The 20832-nt window shown below is 42.2% G+C and overlaps 1 protein-coding gene across 1 annotated transcript in view; it reads left to right on the top strand.

Annotated features, from left to right (window-relative positions):
- Positions 1-20832, top strand: part of LOC308097153 (cadherin-4-like) — a 246033-nt gene that overhangs the window by 191829 nt on the left and 33372 nt on the right. The window contains exons 6-8 of the mRNA XM_080444778.1: positions 10811-10966; positions 16560-16704; positions 19113-19285. Of these exons, the coding sequence (XP_080300904.1) occupies positions 10811-10966; positions 16560-16704; positions 19113-19285 (474 nt within the window). The remainder of the gene's footprint in view (positions 1-10810; positions 10967-16559; positions 16705-19112; positions 19286-20832) is intronic.

The following is a 20832-nucleotide window of genomic DNA, read 5'->3' as shown; positions in this document are numbered from 1 at the left end:
AAGATTGTCAGAGATGAAGACATGCATGCAGGCAAAGAGAGACAGACAGGCAGACGAGGCATCACATCAGGTATTGCACTTGAAATCTGTGTCTCCTCCATAATGATCGCATGGCTGCCAGTGGCAGGGGCCTAACAAAAGAAAACCAGATTCATCACAAATAAACAACATTTAGTGGAAATGGAAGGAAAGGGTTATTGCTTGGGACAAAGTCCTTGGGCATGAGATAGAATTGAATCGCAGCTCCTCTGGATGCACATCTGATGTAAAATTCCTATCTCACTTAATTTAATGTGCTTGTATTTTTCCATTTTGCCTCTTTCTTTCCTTTAGGTAAAATATTAGAGCAATCTAAATTGAGGCCTGTAGCAGAATAATCTGATCCTATTAAATTTGTCATTCACAATGAAAGTCAGAATCTCTTCATAACTAATGCATACTCTCTTGGGGTGGCAGCATTTTTGCATGCTGCTAACCCCCACCCATAAACTGTAAACATGCGCGCACACATGTACACTCATATGTACGCAAATAGAAAACAGAGTTAGAGGGGTGAGTGAGTGTGTGTGAGAGAGAGACATGAGGGGGGTGGGATACGTAAAATATGCAGTTCAAGTAAACATCACAGTGTATGCGCATAATGAAATTCCTCATCGAGCAATGAAATACTTATCTTGAGATGAAACCGCCGCAATGATAAATAGTTTAGGACCAGATTCAAAGTTGCAGGTGTTTTTATACTATGTATTTTAACTTTGTAGGCTCCTTTATTACTGCTCGCTCATGAGCATTCCCCAGCCCGTAGTATACTACCCAATCCTTCTTTACACGACGCTATTTGCTCATCATTTTCAGGAGAAAAGAACATTTGCTCCTAACATCTTGTAAAAGCTTAAATGTCCCACATTGCTCATAAAAGCAGAGTTGGTGTGTATAACTCCCTTCCCTGGGTCTGGCAGAACAGCACACAGGGGATAGCGGTCAGCGGTGCATTTGAGGCCATATGCAAAGCGTTTCATTATAGAACGTTACTCTTTGATGTTGGTTCAGCCTTCAATGTCACTGGCTGTGCACAGGACTTAGTGTTAAGCCAGTGGGGCTGTTGGTGCATGTCCAGGTTGTCAATAACCTTTTCCCCCCATGACCTCCCCCCAGACTTGAAAGAGATTAGTGGACACTGGCCCCATGAAGCTGGCCCTGATCCAGGTTCTGCTGTGTTCTGATCCATATCGGAAGGGTGTTGCGCTGTAAGCAAAGTGAACAGCTGCCATCTGTACTGTATTTTGTTCTTCAAAATGTCAACATGCTCACCAAATAGAAACATGCAACGTGCTGTATACACATGCACACGTAGACAAAAGTGCAGATGCACATGTACACGTGCGCATACACACACATCACTCTTCCAAGGTTCATTTGTCAAGATGACAGCTGGACTCAGGCTGAGGTGGAGTTTGCCAAACCAAATCCCTCGCTGGTTTAGTAGCAGCCAGAACATCCTGAGAAACATTCTGACACACATTCAGTCCTGCAGTCAGACTGTGTGTGTGCGTGCGTGCGTGCGCGGGCGTGCGTGCGTATGCGCATGTGTGTGGCAAGGTCCAGCCACCCTCCAGTCTTTGGCATGGGCACACTTGGCAGGAAGAGGAACCATTTTGCCGGGCTCCCACCCAGTCAACATCAAACACAAATAGCCATGTACATCTGGGTCCATCCGTACACATGTGTTTAACTGAAGAGACCTGTGAGGTAATGTTCCCACTAGGCTGAAGGGGGCGCTGTAGCCTACACTTACAGTACACCACGCTCTCCAAACCGCCCCTCCAGCTGTGTTCACAGAAAACCACAGGATGATGCAACAGGATGTTGGTAAGACTAGACCGATGGGGGCAACATAAGACAGATTGAGGCGGGCAGCGTTCGATCAAGCCAAGGCCACAATGTGCGGTCAGGATAGATGATTCCGTCCCCTCTGCTCACACCACTTTGCAATAAAGATTTCTCGTGCCAGGTTAGTGTCCAATCACAGTCCTCAGCGACCCCTGGCCGATGTCCCATTGGTCACCTGGCTTCCTGTTTCTAGACAGCAGGGCTCACATCCCATTACAGAGTTCTGCTGAGGCAGTCAATTTAAAGCTACTTTGCTTCTCCCCCTCCTCTCTTCCTCCTCTCTCTCTTTTTTTTACTCATATTTTCTCTCTAGTCTGCATTTCTCCCCCTGGCTGCAGAGTGCTGGATCTTGAATTTGAGCACAACAAGGGAGGGAACCCAGGAAGGGAGAGAGGGGTATGGAAGCTGGACATCATACTGTAGAATGCACATGCAGGAAGAGGGGGTAAATGACTGACAAAAGTGCAGTAGCAGCATATTTACCCCACTGCCTCCTTCTCCTCTCTCTCTCTTTACCCCCCCCCCTCTCTCTCTCTCTCTCTCACTCGCTCTCGCTCTCTCTCTCTCTCACTCGCTCTCACTCGCTCTCTCTCTCTCTCTCCTCTCTCTCTCTCTCTCTCTCTCTCTCTCTCTCTCTCTCTCTCTCTCTCTCTCTCTCTCTCTCTCTCTCTCTCTCTCTCTCTCTCTCAATGTCTCCCTCAGTCTTTAGTCTAATCATCCAGATTGTGTCTCATGACAAGGGGGGGTTCTCAGTTCATATTGTCCTTGTCAAAGCCTGTGGGAGTGGCTAAAGAAGTCATCACATCCCTCATAGTTCATGATTCAATCAATCCCCAAATGAAAGAGGGATACAGACAGCCAGAGAGAGAGAGAGAGAGAGAGAGAGAGCGCTGCTGTCTAAATAAAGCACCATTTAAAAACATACTGTAGATACAAAAACTAGTAATAACAGTCTGTATGAGGACAAAGATCACCCTCCTCGAACACGATTCAGCCCTCCGCAGTGGTGGACAGGTACTCTACCCCTGCGCCACTTGTTACCTATCTCAAGGGTTAGGGTTAGGGTATTTCAATTATAAGTTTCAAGTTAATCTTCATACCATACCGAAATGTACGGAATCTAATGGCTTCCTCGTGAATCAAACAAACTACTCAATGAGCTAAACATGCCAGTCCACTGGTATGGTCCTTTCGAATTGATACCTTTGTGTGTGCTTGTCTACTGTATTTTACAGAGAAGCACGGGTGACATCTGGTTTTATTGTGTGGTTATGTCAGTTATATAAGATCTAACAAGCATACAAATATAAGATCTATTGGCAGATCGCAGCCTCCTCCTCATCTGCCTCTCGTCGATGCTCTTTCTGCTCAGAGCTAACCAGCTCAGGTTGTGACCTGTTGGCCAGTACCTCTGTGTCTCTGCTTGCCCGTACAGCCTCACCACCATAGTGTTAAAGGAACATCTCTCTCTGCTTGTTTATTTGGAACACCCGGCTCCCTTTGTTTAGGGCTCTCAAGCTATGGTGGGCCCAGCTATTTCCATGGCTTTCAGATGTTTAGGTGTTTGCTGTGACTTTGCTGTCTCCTGCAAGTGCCATTGTCTGGGCTTAGTTGCTACTGCAGCACAGTCACTCCCTGAACCACCAGCACACCACACACCCTAATTGGTACAGTTATGACAGGCCTCTGTGTGTTATTTGTGAGTGTGTTTGTGTTTTGCTATTGTGTGTGTGTGTGTGTGTGTGTGTGTGTGTGTGTGTGTGTGTGTGTGTGTGTGTGTGTGTGTGTGTGTGTGTGTGTGTGTGTGTGTGTGTGTGTGTGTGTGTGTGTGTGTGTGTGGGTTATGCGGGTAGTGTGTGTACTTGTACTGAATGCCTTCAAGATTTTTCGGAAATCATCATGAAAGGAAATGCATTCCAGCAGCTAGTTCACTTTTATTCATATCATTACTTTCCCCTCAATATTCTGTCTGTCTGTATCTTATCTGTTATCTGTCTGTGCCTTGCACAGTTCATCTTTACCAAAGTTTTATTTTCCTAAAGTAACTTCAGAATCCTATACATGTCATTATTGTTCAAAACATCAAACTATTGGGGGGGGGGGTGCTTCGTACAGTATATTTTATTGTTATTTTCTTCCGAAAGAAGCTATACAGAGCAAGGCCTCCGTTTGTTTTAGTTTTTTTTACTGTAGTCACTACAAAGCTGTATATCTGGATTCTCGTTTTTTTCATGTGTATGAAATGATGTGTATTGTTAAATAGAACACTAAGTGGTTCAACAAGGATCTGTGTTCTCGTGATTGCACTGTATAGTGACTGATGCCACATCTTACACTGTGGGTCCACTCTCAAAATGTCTCGGCTGGTGGAATAAAGCTAGGAGGCAATCACAAAAATAAAACATGCTGTTTTCTATTACCGGACTGAGAACATAGAGGCATACCTGAAATTGTGTCCAATGCAAAAATCTGTCACAGTCTAGAACATCTGACATAAATCCTAGCTGTGTTTTAGATTTGGCTTTGGTTTCCTTTAGGGAACAGAAGTGCAGTGTAGTGTATGTCATGTTTGACAGTGCTGGCTCAGTGGGAGATGGTTTAGCTGGGGTCACGACCCCCAGACCTTCAGTTTCTGACAGCAGGGGATTGATGTCAACCAAGGCACTGGCTAAGAACCAATCTGAGAACCCCCAAAAACTAATAAATAAATAAATAGATGTTTTCCTTTGTCTTTACCACCTCTTTTTTTGTGTAGAAACAGGAACTTGGTTTGGCTCCTCCCCTTCCGTAGTCCACTTCCGCCCAGGTACTTCTGTGGTTATTCCTACTAACAACAACATTACATGTTTAGACCAGTGGTGCTGGGAGTTTAGCTAAAACTTAAAACCTAAACTAAAACACATGTTTAACAGGGTTCTAACTAGTTACTACACAACCCCAGGGGTGAAAGTGGCTTGAAGTTCTTGCCGGAACTATACCTCATACTTCACCTCCTCATATTGTTTTCCCCATTCATGCATCCCTGAACACATGCACTAAATGTATTTATGCCTGTACAGTATGGTGTTGAAATTACAAACACATGATATTATGCATATAAAATGATATATTTAAATCAAATGGTGTATGTATCATAGAATAGCGTGTTAATGTTGACACAAAACGTCAATATCAGTTTAGAACTCAACAATTAGGTATACTTTTCTTAAAAATTACAAATGTGTAAAAAAAATCAGCTTCAATATGAATATCAACATCAACCTCAACAGTTACTTTTCTTTGAAATTACAAATTAAACTGTTTTGAGATGACAACCACATAAAGTACTTGATATAATATATAGGAAAATGTAATCAAATTGTGTGTAGGCTATGTACCGCAGATGTGTTAAATTACTTTTGTTTTAAATTAAATTAAACATAATTATAACTCATAACTAAACTAACTATCCTAATAATGTGTCAGCCTGGGCCAACCACAACATTTTTTAGAATGTTGGTGGAATTTAATTAGTCTCTGCCAGTGCTCCTCATGTCAAGAGTGTGTGGTTTGGTTGGTTGTGAAGGGGGGGATCTATTTACTGCTCAGTGATCCAATCCTGTGTAGAGCCCGCCTACTGTATCCGGTAATTTTCGCACACACACAAATAGGCACACACAAAGGCTGTTTCTGTATCCGTTCTAAACGGGATTTGCAACCTGTAAAGTGAACTGACGCATCCTAGGCAGTCATTGTTGCGCACCACAGACAACATTGACGTCGTGTCTTGCGATTGAACGAAACCTTTCTGTGGAGTAAATAAACACCACAAACAGCACGGAATACTTTGACACAAACACACTGGAACGATTTAGAAGCACGTTATAAGAAAACTAACTAACTTATGTTGATTTAACGTTAGTACGTGTTTTCTTGTTGGACATGCGTTCGCGGCAGGTTACAATATGGGCTTTTGACAGCATTGCTTTCCGCTCTTCTTCCCGGTATGGCGTACCGGCGCTGAATCTTTTAACGGAAGGCCGTACTGACCCGTTCCGGCCCGTTCCGGCCCACTTTCCCCCCTTCATAACTCTATATAAATATATATATTTATTTTACACGATTGAAAGTGAGAGGCTGCAATATTGTCATTTTGAACTTTCTTTCTTTTGTTATAATGACCTTAATGCATACCACAAGCGGTTCTTCTCTCTTAAATCTGGGGGGGGGGGGGGGGGACAAAAGGTGTGTGTGTTGAAGCTAATAAATACAACAGTCATATGTTATTTTATGTTCCAATAGCACACAAGGCAGAGGTCAGACACTACCAGAGCTCCAAACACCCTCAGCATAATCAGCTAAGGCCGTTCAGCATAATGTACTGTTAGCCACCAACACTGAGCTATCCAACACAGAGATTTGCCAATGCTAACATATGCGTAGTAGTCTAGTCTAGTCACGGCCAGCTAGAGTAAAGTTTAAGCAAGGTTAAATAGCGTAGCCAGCCAAGGTTAACTCACATAGATCCAGCCAATACCATGCTGTGGATGCCAATTAGTGGATGCTTTCCATACAAAGACGCTTACGATTATATATGTCAATCTTTCGCATTGCTACAGTGTGATGCTGTCATCTCTTCTCACAGTAATGACGGCATCTACAGTACTCACCATCTGTGCAGTCCCATTTGAAAATGTATTCATCTTAGGGTTATTGAAACATACTCAACACACAACACAACACGCAAGTACTCAAATGCAGATGACAATGCCTGCCCAACCGGCACGCTGAACATACTTAGAGCCGTTTCACACTCAGGTCCCGGGTGCGCACTCCAGACCGCTTGGCTAGTGTGAATGTAGCGAATCGACCCGCGAAACGGGTAACCGTTCCGTTCCCGAAACCACCTCCGGAGGCAGTTTCGGATCCGGATCATGCGTTTTCGGGTACGGTACGCTGCAATGTGAAAGCAAGCGTACCATTAGACGGAAGTGGCCCGCTATTTGGAATAGGTGACGGTATATAAACTCGACAAAAACAGCCAACAAAAACACTGCTCTTCTAGCCGGTGCTACTGAATGAATGAAAACGCCCCAGAATGCATTGCGCACTTAAGGTGGGCTGGTGCATACTCTTAAGGTGGAACATAACAATTGAAATAATAATCAACTTATATTATGGGAGCCTTTCTAACAATTTTACTCATTCAATTCTGAACCGATTCTTAAAATTTAAAATTATCTATTAGCTGTGAAGGGCCTTCTTTCATGTCTATCAGTCATGAAACATTGGCGGGTCTCCATCGCGCATTTCAGGTGCGCGAGCAGCGCATATAGTATATCTTGTGGGTATCTTGTGGAGTTTCAGCTACTATGCATCCCAGAAATATATAGCTTATAAGGCTTTATAATTTGAAATTTGTAAGTAAATATGGTAACTCATTTAGATGTAGGCCTACGTAGGTTTATAGTTTCCCAAGGACTATAGCCGTTTCACTCATGATGCAATTTCTCTTTCATAACAGATACATACATGTGCCAGATAATCCCCACACCAAGAGAGTCAAAAAAGAAAAGACGTTGGATTGATGTACTTTATTTAGACATGAGACATGAGAAACAGTACATGGAAGTACAATTCACAATACAAGGTTTCAGTCATTCAGTCGGACTTCACTGTATAGGCTACTATAGTTGCCTTTTCATAAATGATATATTTTTGTACTTAAGCTGTCGTGAAAGTTTATAATATTTAGAGAAATTTAAAGTTTCAAATACAAAAGTATTAGTAGTTGTGAAGGTTAGCAAATTGGACATTTAGACTGAATGTTTCCTGTATCCTCATCTTGCGCTAATGCACACAAGTGTTTCACCAGGTTTTATTTGTGTTGTTTCTCATAAGCGTACATCCGTTGTCCGTCAACAACACAGAAGTCTGTGGCTTGACTTCTGTGCGCTCACTGTGTTGAGCGCTCAGTGCGTTCTCCCCGCTTCGGGGCGAGGCTCCCCAAAGACCGTGCACTTACATAGATATCGCCTCCCCTCCCCAGCATAGCTCTCCAGCCGCAACCCTATATTTCTGCGTGACGACCACAAACATTGTCGCATAGTTGATGACGTCTGTGTCCACAGAAGAAACACTATGTGCATGCCGCCACCTATAGGATCGGGGGTATACATGCAAGTGTTCTTTGGTGCGATTGGATCTTGGGCAGTGTGAATGCTGGCCAGCCAAGCGTACTCGGGAACGCTTCGATTCAAACGGATCCAGTGAGAAACCGCCCTTAGAGAACAAAAATCCAAGAAGACAGTAGTTATGTAACACTTCTTCTCTTTCTTCTTCTTCTTCTTATGAATAGCAGTAGTTTTGTTTATTATAGTGTTATGTACTGTATAGTAGTTGAGGACACTCACAATAGCATATTAACAGGTCAGAGATCCCCAGCCTCTCTACAGTAGTGGTAGAAGTGTGTTCTCATCCATTCTCTTCATCTCCTCAGCCCTGTTTTCCCTGGGGAACCAGTATCATGATCATTTTCCATTTGGACCAGTTTTGCCAGGCAGAGTGGAGCTAAGCTCACTGATAAGATCTCCTTAAGACCTAGACAAGCTGTCAGTAATGAAGAGAGTTGCTTTGATCTGTCGACAAATAGGTCATTTAGCCTGTGTCTGGTTTCTGATGCAGAGTGATTCTCTCTCTCTCTCTCTCTCTCTCTCTCTCTCTCTCTCTCGCTCTCTCTCTCTCTCTCTCTCTCTCTCTCTCTCTCTCTCTCTCTCTTCCTGCCCCACACTCATACATTCAGTCCCTACCTTTGCTCCCTCCCTCACCACACACATACTCTCTCTCTCATTCTCTCTAACTAACTAGCTCTCCTCTCTGTCTTTGTCTCTGTCTCTCTCTCTCTCTCTCTCTCTCTCTCTCTCTCTCTCTCTCGCGCTCTCAGATAACAACTCGAAAATCTTTTTTCATTGTTTTATATAATGTGGTCTAAAGTGGCTTTTATTTTTGGGGCAGGCTGCAGGAATGTTCTATTGGGTGATGCAAACATGTCAATATATCTCACAAGGCGAAACAAGATACAAAGAGGAGTGATTCAGGATAGTCAGTGTATTTATTTCACTGGTAAGGGTGTGGGTTGATTTAAAATTTCATAAAGCAGTGAAAATGTTTTAGCTCAACAGTGGTGCTGCAATGATGTCATCTGTTCAGTGGTGGATGATGATTTAGTGTTTGGCCTTGTTTTTAGGTAAAAGTGGCCAGAGTGTTATTGTTTTTATGTTTGTTGTTGATTTGTTTTGTACTATATGTGAGAGCATCTTATGAGCATACCGTATAATGTGAGCTTTGTAACGTTTTAATAAAGGGTGTTTTAAAAGTCAAAAGTCTCTCTCTCTCTCTCTCTCTCTCTCTCTCTCTCTCTCTCTCTCTCTCTCTCTCTCTCTCTCTCTCTCTCTCTCAATACAACAATATAAAGTGTATCAGAGCAAGATGGGGAGAAGCGGAAGACAAAAATTGCTTTTGATTATCAGGGCTCTTGAAAATGAATTCCTTTATCATTTATTATAAAATGAAGTGCAGTGGGTGTTTAAGTGTGTGTGTGTGTGTGTGTGTGTGTGTGTGTGTGTGTGTGTGTGTGTGTGTGTGTGTGTGTGTGTGTGTGTGTGTGTGTGTGTGTGTGTGTGTGTGTGTGTGTGTGTGTGTGTGTGTGTGTGTGTGTGTGTGTGTGTGTGTGTGTGTGTGTGAGATACGTCTCATGTCTCATTACATACATGATTAATAATCTAGAAATTCACAAAATCTCTGTCAGTGAGTGAGTGTGTGTGTGTCACCTCACCAGTGTATCTCTGCCCGACCAAGTCGACTTGAAACTATGGCTTCGGTCCCCACATAATTCTTTTTTTAGAGGAGGGTCATAGTGGTAGATGGAATCAGTGTTGCCCCCCAGAGGAGGTCATAGTGGTGCAGTGTGAGTTCAACTGAGCTGCTAATCTGTATCTGTTTTACGAGGTAAGCGTTCTTTGAAGTAATAAGAATAACCATCGACGCCTGGAGGAGCTCGTTAATTACCTCAGCTGTCAGTAGTAATTCACAGAGATATGAGCACAGTCCCCCCTGCTCCCTTACCCCTCCACCCCCAGTGATGATGATGATGATGAGGACGGTGATGATGGCAGTGTTGGCGATAATGACAGGTTGTTGTTATTCCACTGCTAGGAGCAGCCAAGATGACACCTGTCTAATATCGTGTGTCCTTCCCTTGTCCTTGTTAGTTGCTCGAGCTATTTTCTCGGCAGGGCAGATTTCCTGGCGTGTCAAAAGCTACATTGGTTCCATGAGAGGAAGATGGAGACAGCTTTGGACAGTGTCAGACTGTTTAGGTGTACTTGTGGCACTGGCCTGAAATAGTCCTTGATTAGAAGAGAGAAGCTGGCTGATACTGTGTCCGTGTGCACTCACACATACTGCATTTTGTGTACGTGTGAAAGAGTGGTTTCATTGGCTGCTATGTTGCTAATGGAAGGAAATGGAAGGCTTGCACGGTGGTTAGTTCATGTGTGGACACATGCCTGGCACTGTGCTTAATACACTACTGTAGATCTTTATCTTTCAGAATGAGCTTAAACGTGGACACATTTACAATTTACAATGTATTACACACTGTAAAGCACAAAGAAGAATGACGCTATAAATGCACCAATTACCACTTATTACCATATACAACAATTTTGGCTAAACATGATCAACTCTCTCTCTCTCTCTCTCTCTCTCTCTCTCTCTCTCTCTCTCTATTTCTTTCTTTCTTTCTTTCTTTCTTTCTTTCTTTCTTTCTTTCTTTCTTTCTTTCTCTCTCTCTCTCTCTCTCTCTCTCTCTCTCTCTCTCTCTCTCTCTCTCTCTCTCTCTCTCTCTCTCTCTCTCTCTCTCTCTCTCTCTCTCTATCAGATCCGTTCAGACCAGGACAAGGACATCTCGATCCGTTACAGCGTCACAGGGGTCGGAGCAGACCAGCCACCCAATGAGGTGTTCAGCATTGACCCTCTAGCTGGCAAGATGTTTGTCACCAAACCTCTGGATCGAGAGCTGTGCTCATCGTACCATGTGAGTTACGTCTATATGTCTTTCTGCCTCACTCTGTCTCTCTTAAGGTTCTAACCCAAACTGAAATGTCAATGTCAACGTTGCAAATGAACACTTAACTCACCCACTGCAGGAGTGTGTTCAACAACTCAAAGAGCTGCATTCCTTACATAGTTTGTTGCCTTTTTGCGAGGTGATAATGTTATTCATTCATGTATTCAGTATCTTAGAATTTACGGTAGATTTATTTTCTCTCACGCAGGTGCCTGCAGTCTGTGCAGTGTGTGCAGGGGCTACTATTTAACACCCGAAGTCTCCCAATCTGATCTGGTCTTTTATAATCAGGAAAAGACAGCTTTGTTTGTCAGAGCCTTTACACAGCTAAATTCTAAAGTGTTCTTTTAACTTTAACGGGACCATCATGGGTCTATTTTAACGCACGCACGCGCGCACGCACGCACGAGTTTGTCTGCATAGATTCCTTTTCCGTTCTTTCTGTTTTTTCTCTGGGTGTGTTTGTCTCTGTCTCTCTCTTATGTGAACCTAGATGAACTGTACAGTCCCACAGAGCCGACTGGCAGGCTCAGTGTTACAGCAGGAGCTGAGCAGATTTATACCCAGGAGAGGGCCCCCGATCGATGACATGATTTGTTCAGGCCTGCTGACGGAGGTTTAAGTTAAACCCCATGTTGGCTGCAGAAGAATAGTGTCCATCTATACAGGGAGCGGGTAGCTATTGAACGGACAGATCAGGATGCACATGTCAACAACAACAATTTGTCAACAAGAACAGATCTTCAAGCTAACAACACGTCATAGTGTAACACTTTGTTAGCTTGAAGATCTGTACTTGGTGAAGGAATGCTGTTGTGCGATGGATTATAAATTGATCTTCTGTTGAACTGCCACTAGCAAAACTAACCTGATCCTCAATATTAAGAACCCAAGCAGTTAAAGATCCATACCGCTGGTATGGCATCTTCAGCCCATTGACTGACTCTCTCTATACTTGACACAACCAGTTTGCTAAGCATGCCACCGTTTGCTAGATTTTAGAATAATTATTATTTTAATTCAAACTTTCAGGTGTCAAACCACCTTGAAATTATCAGCTTCTCTTGCTGATAATTACTCCTGGAACACTAACGTTGAAAATTGTCACACCATCACTAACGTTGGGTATATTTTACCCGTTATAATAGATAACAGATAATAGATTTTTAAAAAATCTCATAAAAAATATATTAAAGCACAACAATACATTTACAATTGCCATCGTAAGGTAGTCTTCTTTAATATTTATTAAATATATTACATTTTACAAAAAAACGAAAAACAGATATCATGGGCGGACCCTATACAAAAGCAGCAAAATCTGTGAAAAATGTGGGTATTGTTAAAAAATATATATTCCTTAAAAAAAATCACACCCTGTGTGAAGTGGGCGGTGTCTTGCTAGCTAATCACAATACTGAATGGAGTCAACCAATCATGTACAAAAGATAAATACATTTATTGAAACACGCTTTATGATGGACGAAACCATAACTTAAGAAAAACAAATTTATGGTTTTTCTTAAGTTATGGTTTCTTATATAGGGCTATGCACATGTGTCATGTGACACTGGCCAATCACAGTCCTGAATAGATTGTGATTGGCCAATCACGGTGCAGGGTTAGGCGGGGTACATTTTTGGCCAATCACAGCGCAGGATAATTGTACAAATTTCCAAACCTCACTTATAAGGGCGGTTTCACCGCCCAAAAATGGAGCTGGGAACTTCTCCTTTGGTCCATCCATTCCTGGGACATGTGAGCCTTGTCCAGTGAAGGCACAGTCTAATTGCATCAGCTGACCATTGTGGGAGTATGGGACTAACGTTGGGTGAAAATCACCCGGAGACCTGCTTGTAGAAAAAAATCAGGGATGGGGCAGGGAAACAAACCTACCTTCTATGACGTCAGTGAGTATCCTGAAGGTACCCAAGGACCCACCCACTTCAGACATTAGCAACATTATGAAAATCACATAATTACAATTGTTCAAGGTGAAATTCACCCAACGTTAGTGTTCTAGGGTTAAGAAGTCATGGATGTTTGAAATGTGCGTAAATCAATATTTTATCCAGGTAATGTTTCATATGCATTCAGCTAAAAAAAAGAACAATAATGTTACTGGTACTGGTACTGGTGGTGGTACTGCAGGGAGCCTGCAGTACCACCACGGGCCAAGACACCATCACACCAGAATGAAATGTTTTGAGCGGGGGAGTCTGGTGCAACTCTCAGGTCCTGGACCTGGTGAGACGGAGGAGGAGCCCGGCCAGGAGGCCATCCACAGAGCCTAGCCCCTCCACGTGCCAGAGCCTCCGCTCTCCCCCATTCCTGGCAGAGTAGTTTCGGACAAGCGTATTGAGTGGCCCTGTCTTTCCCTATTTAGGACTGACCGTGGGTAGCTACCTGGGACGTAAGTCGGGGCTTGATCAACCCTGGCTGGGTCACCTGGGTGAGGGTGTATGTTGCGAGACCCGAAACATCCTATGACCCCAGGCTACAACACTGATGATACGTCCCAGGTGCATCCATGTGATGTTTTTTCGTTATAGATTCTTTTGGATTACTTACCTCAAGCAAGATTCAAGTCTCTGCTAGATGATTTTCATATTATACTGAAATGAATGGAAATGGCGTTCATGAAAAAATAAATACAAAGAAAAAAGGTATGCTTTGAGAAATGGTCGGCAGTATGGGTTATTTATTGAAAACATGATCCTTGAACTGCATCCTATATAACCTCAATCCAGTGACTGCTTCCAGGCAAACCTCTCTGGCACTCTCAAAAGTTGAAGTTTGACTTCACTTTTGTTTTGTTTACCTCTATACTTCAGTCAAGGGCAGAACAAAGTTATGGTCCAGTTCTCCCTCATTTCTTAAAGAATAAGCATTTGTAAAGTAAATTCAAAGGCAGTCGTGCAGCAACACACATTCTTCTGAGAGGAAAGCTTGGAGCCTCGCAGTGTTCCTGGGTCCACCGTTATCTCCATCAGGATGCTGCTTCTGAGCCAAAAGCTGAGCTCTGCCTGGCACGCTCTGTTTTCTCCCCCTGCCTTTCAAGATAATAACTTTAATGTGGACCCACAATTACATTTTGCCTTCTTTAAACAGGGTGGTAATCTTTGACTCTTGACATTATTGAATTAGGAATGGAGAGCGGGGGATGATGTACAGTACGTGTGTGTGTGTGTGTGTGTGTGTGTGTGTGTGTGTGTGTGTGTGTGTGTGTGTGTGTGTGTGTGTGTGTGTGTGGGGGGGGGGGGTCTGGGTAGAGATAAGGGCCTGGCTCTTACACAGTTCAGGTATGGCGTGATGCGATGGCTGCGTACTGTGCGCAGGGATATTGGGTGAAGGACAAGATCAGACAATGCACAGGGAGAAAAGTAAAGTCAAATTAACCTTAGAGAGACCTAAGATGCTATTTCAGTGCCATGGAGGGTGCGGTGAGGCAGTGAAGAAGAGGATAGCATAGAGGATAACGGGTAGAGAGGCAGACATTGGAGAGTAACTTCAACGTGTCTGAGGACAGGCACACGAGCAAAAAAGACTCCTTATTCTATTTCCTGCCACAAGGAAACAGGCCTCATTGTTGGCTGGAGGCTATTTCAGTTATCTGGCTGTCATGGTCGAGGCGGTGCCCAGGTTGTGGTCCTCTCATGAGACACTAAGAGCTCACTTACCTACTCTCTCCTTGCCTAAAATAAAATGAAAGATTATAAATATATAAAAATAAAAATAAAAATACAAAATCTTCTCTTACAAAGCCTTCATCCTCCCATTCTTTCCTTCCAAAATATGTTTCCACTTACTTGCCTCACCAGTTCCTTTTCTCATATCCATCTGTTGCCGAAAATATACGACCAGCTTAGTGAATGAGGCCCAATAAGTTATAATAACAATAATGTGAAACTCATTCTGGAGAGAACATAGAAGTTCATTTGTTTTTTCATATCTTTCCTCTTTAAGAAAATGAAAACTCTTATAGATTTCATTACTGGGAAAGAATTCTGGACATGTTCTCTATCTTACATTGGCCTCAGCATCAATTTCATGTCTAAACTTTGTGTGAAACTTAGTTGGCAATCCTATTGATCTGGGCAGAGCAGAGAAGAATTTCTGATGGATAGACTGACTGTTTGTGAAGTCAGAAGGATGTTGAAAGACTTTAGGATTGTATTTCAAACAAACCGTACAAGCATTTTGGACCAAAAGCCCAAACTGTGATGCAGGAACAAACACCCAGCCTTATAATGGATACAGGTGCAATGCTAAGAAAATTGGTACTGGTTTCACATTGACAAGAACATGAGTATTGCTTAAAAATAAATAAATAACAAAAAATATCCAGTTTACCAATATCTACAGTAGGGGTGGGACGATATGGGTACCTCACGATACGATATATATCACGATATTAGGCCCACGATAACAATATATATCACGATATTTGACGATATTCGATATATTGCGATATCACGATATTCAATACATATTGCAAGAAATTTCACCAACGATATATCACGATATCTGAAAATATCGATATATTGCGATATCACGATATATTGCATGAAATTTCACCAACGATATATCACGATCATCATTACACAAATACAGAGTAGGAAATCACAAAATATATATCGATATTTTTTGGCAGTATATCGATTAGTTATCGCGGGAGAAAGTATCGCGATATATCGCGATATCGATATATCGTCCCACCCCTAATCTACAGTATATGAATTATCTCCAAAAACTAAATTAGTTTAATTTCAGACATACTGTAATTCTCTCGTCTAGTTTCATCCACAATACTGGATGAATAGGGTTGTCTGAGTGCCACATTAATATATTGTTCATTGAATTCACAAGATGTATTAATTCCGTTAAAAACCCTTGCAAATATTTACTTAACATTTTACTGTGCTGTGATGTCTCCAATAAGGCCAGTGCAAACACAAAGGCAAAATAAAATAAAATCCTGTAACACTTAAAAGAAACATAAATACAAAGTTTCCAGTTCATTATTTTGTGCTCACCTAATAACTCTCATCTAACCTAGTTAGCTCCAATCGTAACCTCTCCCTCCGCTGTATAGCTCCGAGATGAGGTTCCACACACACACTACTAGGTGCCTGTAGGGGGGGACACCGGCAAATATTTAACACTATGCATGATTCTTACCCTTTTCCGCACATTGTATCCAAAAAGTAAAGGTCGACCCCCCTGCACTCAGATGTTTTACATTTTTGCGCTCAAGAAAATCTAAACGACGGCTTGAAACAAGCGTTTAAATCGCTTTTTTAGTCAGCCTGTGGCATGTTTTCCCAATGCAATCTTACGGGAGCAGTACTGCGCATGCGGATGGGGGTTGACTGGCCAAGGCACCTAGTAATGTGGAACCTCATCTCGGAGCTATACAGCGGAGGGAGATGTTCCAAATGGGGCTAATCTAACCTCTTACTCCCTGTGTGTGTGTGTGTGTGTGTGTGTGTGTGTGTGTGTGTGTGTGTGTGTGTGTGTGTGCGTGTGCGTGTGCGTGTGTGCGTGTGTGTGTGTCCAGCTGCGAGCCCATGCTGTGGACATGAACGGGAACCAGGTGGAGAACCCCATAGACCTCTACATCTATGTCATTGACATGAACGACAACAGACCCGAGTTCAAGAACCAGGTCTACAACGGATCTGTGGACGAAGGCTCCAAGCCAGGTAGTCACATAATGTGGATGGATGGAATAATGGTTAAATAATGAATCAACAAAAAATTTAAGGAAGATTAAGTTTAAGAAAGGCTGGTTCAAGTCAGCTGATATTATTTAAGGGGTGTTAGAGGGGTTCAGGGGAACAAGACAAGTGGTGTCATTAAAAAGTAAGACCACACCAGTGAAACAACTGAAGCGATAAAGCTCTGAAGCAACAGAACAGTTGGAGGATCTTGTCCTGTGGTGGATGTTCATTTATCCGGTTATTAATGTCCATAAAGCAGAGAGGTACTGTATGTGGGGATGGAGAGGAGATTGAGGATTAAATGTACCACACTGCAGCACCCCTGGCTTAATGTATGTCTAACCTCATAGAGCAAGTGTAATCACCCTTCAGTATTGTACATAATTCTTCCCATCTCCTTCTACACAGCAGCAATCCTCATTATTATACAGGACATTCAGCTGAACAATAATCATAAACCAGCATTTTAGAATATTCTAGAAACACCCCATATTTTCACATTTCTTCTCACAGCACTTGTATCACATGCCTGTCCTCTGTTCAAAACCTTGCATTATGCATCAATATGTTTGAGTACATCTTTCATTTTAGAATAATATTGGTTCAAAAGACTCAAAATATCATGATATACGATCGATCAACGTAAATCTCAGATCCACATGGGATCAATTATTTTAGTTTTTTAAAGTTATTTATTTCTGGCTTTTTTTTCCTTTAATGATATGAGATAGGAGAGGAGTGACATGCAATAAATCGTCTGCATGGCCTGGGATTTGTACCACGTTGAAGCGGATATGGTATGCACACTAACCACTCGGCTATCGGGAGGGAGCTCCAGACCCCATCTTGTTAATTTAACATTGAGAATTGAGTATTCCAGCAGTCCTCTGATTTCCTCATCATTATGACAATCAGTCACCTCACCTACATATTTGGGCAAAAACTACACATACGTTACATATATACATACATACATATACATACATACATACATACATACATACATACATACATACATACATACATACATACATACATACATACATACTGTACATACATACATACATACATACTGTACATACATACATACATACATACATACATACATACATACATACTGTACGTACATACATACATACATACATACATACATACATACATACATACATACATACTGTACATACATACATACATACATACTGTACATACATACATACATACATACATACATACATACATACATACATACATACATACATACATACATACATACATACATACATACATACATACATACATACATTATCTCTGGTTTCAGTTCATTGTATCCAAGCAATTGAAAACAGTCTTTAGAGTTTTGATTAGACGTTGTGAAGCCGTCGTGAAGATTCCAAGGTTTTGAAAAATTAACTCAAGGCTCTGAAATTAATATCAAAGTGTTTGTGGAAAAACTGTAAATAGTAATATTAAAGGGACATAATCCCATCAGGCACAGTGAAGGACGCCCGTACAAAGGTCCTCATTAAATCCCCTAAGAGTGCAGCTTAATGAAATTACCCAGGCGATGTGTGGCGTGCTGCAATTCTTAAACCCCCCCATGATCCCTCTATCTCCAGAAAAAGAGATGGATAGAAGATTGATAGCGTTTCAACTTGGAATCAAACCAAATGTGCAGTTCCTCTCGTCCCAGAGAGTCCATTAGACGACTCCCTCTGGCCGAGTCACTGACAAATGTTGCTTTGAAATGTAATGAAGTTTGAAATGGGCGCCACGGTTACAATTATCCTTGGACAGAGGCTGTCACTGGCATGATATCACTATCTCTGGCAATTAGCCTGGCCTCCAACCCAGTGGGCGGAGAGAGACTGAGACAGACAGAGTTGTCGATGGATGGATAACAGACAGAGATTTGTCACAGAGTTACAAAGAATCAGCACAAGATAAAAACATTTTAAAAAGATCTTTGTACTCATGAACGGGTGAAGGGTTACTCTACGGCTACACTGAGCATTCCTGTGTGAAAATATATATCTGTGTACCTAGATATATTAATAATAATATAATAATACACTTTATTTACTGTACAAAGCACCTTTCATATTCTCACTTGACAAGACGTCAAGCTCACTTTATCTCATTATATGACGAGACGACACCTTTCAAAACAGAGTTAAAGTGCTTTACAGTTAAGGAAAAACGTAAAACAACAATAATAAACAGATATACAGAAAAAAACTTGTTTTGAGAAGTGATTTAAAAGACTGCGCTGATATAGCTTCTCCAATATCCTGACAATATCCTGTCGTTCCGGACACTTGTGGCAAAGACATGATCACCCTTAGTATTAGTAAAGTTGGTTGATTTTGACAGATTTCTCCGTTCTTCCATAGGTACATATGTGATGCACATGTCTGCGTTCGATGCTGATGACAACACCACGGCCAATGGCATGGTGCGCTACCGCATTCTGTCCCAGACGCCACACAGCCCTATCCCCAACATGTTCACCATCAACAGTGAGACCGGAGACATCGTGACTGTGGCGGCAGGTTTCGATCGTGAGGTCAGTGCTCCTACTTCTGTTCTCATTCTGTGGTATATTTAACCAATAACACTTGAGGTTGTGTGTTAAAGTAAATAGCATCATATCAAAGCTTAATTTGCAACATACTGTGAATTAAACACTGAGGTATTAAGTTTTGAGACTTAAGACTTAATTTAGCCCTATATAGTATAAAGTATGACCAGCATTACAATCAAAATACATCAATGAAATCATCTAACGGCAACAACACAAACAGAAATCAGCATAAACATCATTCTTCACGTAGGCCTACATGGGTCAAGCTAGCTCCTTTTCCTTCCATTGAGGAGAGCAATGGCTGTGGGGATGAATGAGTGTTTGTATCTGTTTGTCTTGACTCGGGGTTATCTGAAGCAGGTGTTAGGGTAGGAATTGAACCTCAAGCTAAAGAGGTGGGTACAGTCAGACTGAATGGAGTTTTCCCCTTTCACCACCTAACTGTTACACAGAACAGACAGGCTACTCTGCTGGACACAAGTAGCATTCTTGGATTGTATATTTAGATCACCATCCAACAGATTAGGGAAAAATATCTAATTGATTCTATGTAGGATTTGTAAAAGAGAGTCATCAGTTACCTTTCCTTTGGCCAAAAAGTAATCGTTGACCTCTCCTACAAACATTACAGTGTTAAATTCAAAAGAGATTGTTATCGATGATTGAACAGGCTCCACCTCTTCACCATCAGTGACGGTGCATTGAGTGGGACGATGACGTCGGGAAGTCTGCACACTGTAATGGAGCTCCAAGCGTACAACTTTAATAGCTTTACTAATATTTAATATGGACAACGTTTCAACCCCTCATGGGTCTTCATCAGGTCTGAAGGATGACGTCTGAACTCCGTGCACATTGTGGCCATCGCTGTCCTTTACATTGTTTTTTTTATTAAATTTTTCTATTTAGAGTAGCCAATTCTTTTTTACCCCTTTTTCTCCACAATTTAGTCGTTATGCCAATTGATTCCTCCCCACACACATTTCTGTGTTGTCACTGCTGTCGTATCCTACTGACTCGCCTGCCAGTGAGGAGTCCCCACCAGGAGGACGTAGAGCCTTCGTCCTACTCCTCCCGCCCAACACTCCCCGCTGACAGGTGCCGCCCCCAGCCCGTAGGAGTATGTGCAATGACGATATCACCCTCCCCGCCCCGCCCCGCTTCACTCCCCTGAACACGGGCCAATTGTGTTCGTGTAGAGTGTAGATGCTCGACAAAGCCGGTGGGCAGTGACTTTACCACTGCGCCACCCGAGCGCATTCCTTTACATTGTTGAAGGAATGTATTTGGCACTGCCATAAGAGTCGAAGGAGTGAATGTGTATCATTTTAATGGTTATTATGTCATCAAAAGTTAACCACTTCAACACACTTCTGTGAAACAATTGTTGTGACATGAGTCACACAAAAGTGCCAGGTCTGTGTTCATTTGTACTCTGCGATGTTATTGCAAATAACACACGGCTCTCAGCCAATTATATTGCTTGATCAGAGCCAGCTGCTTTATATCCAGTAGTTCATCTGTAAGAA

This window comes from Gymnoscopelus braueri (assembly GCF_963280865.1).
Source record: "Gymnoscopelus braueri genome assembly, chromosome: 12".
NCBI classification, from domain to species: Eukaryota; Metazoa; Chordata; class Actinopteri; order Myctophiformes; family Myctophidae; genus Gymnoscopelus; species Gymnoscopelus braueri.
The sequence above is the reverse complement of the archived record's forward strand: the minus strand, read 5'-3'. Positions and strand labels throughout refer to the sequence as shown.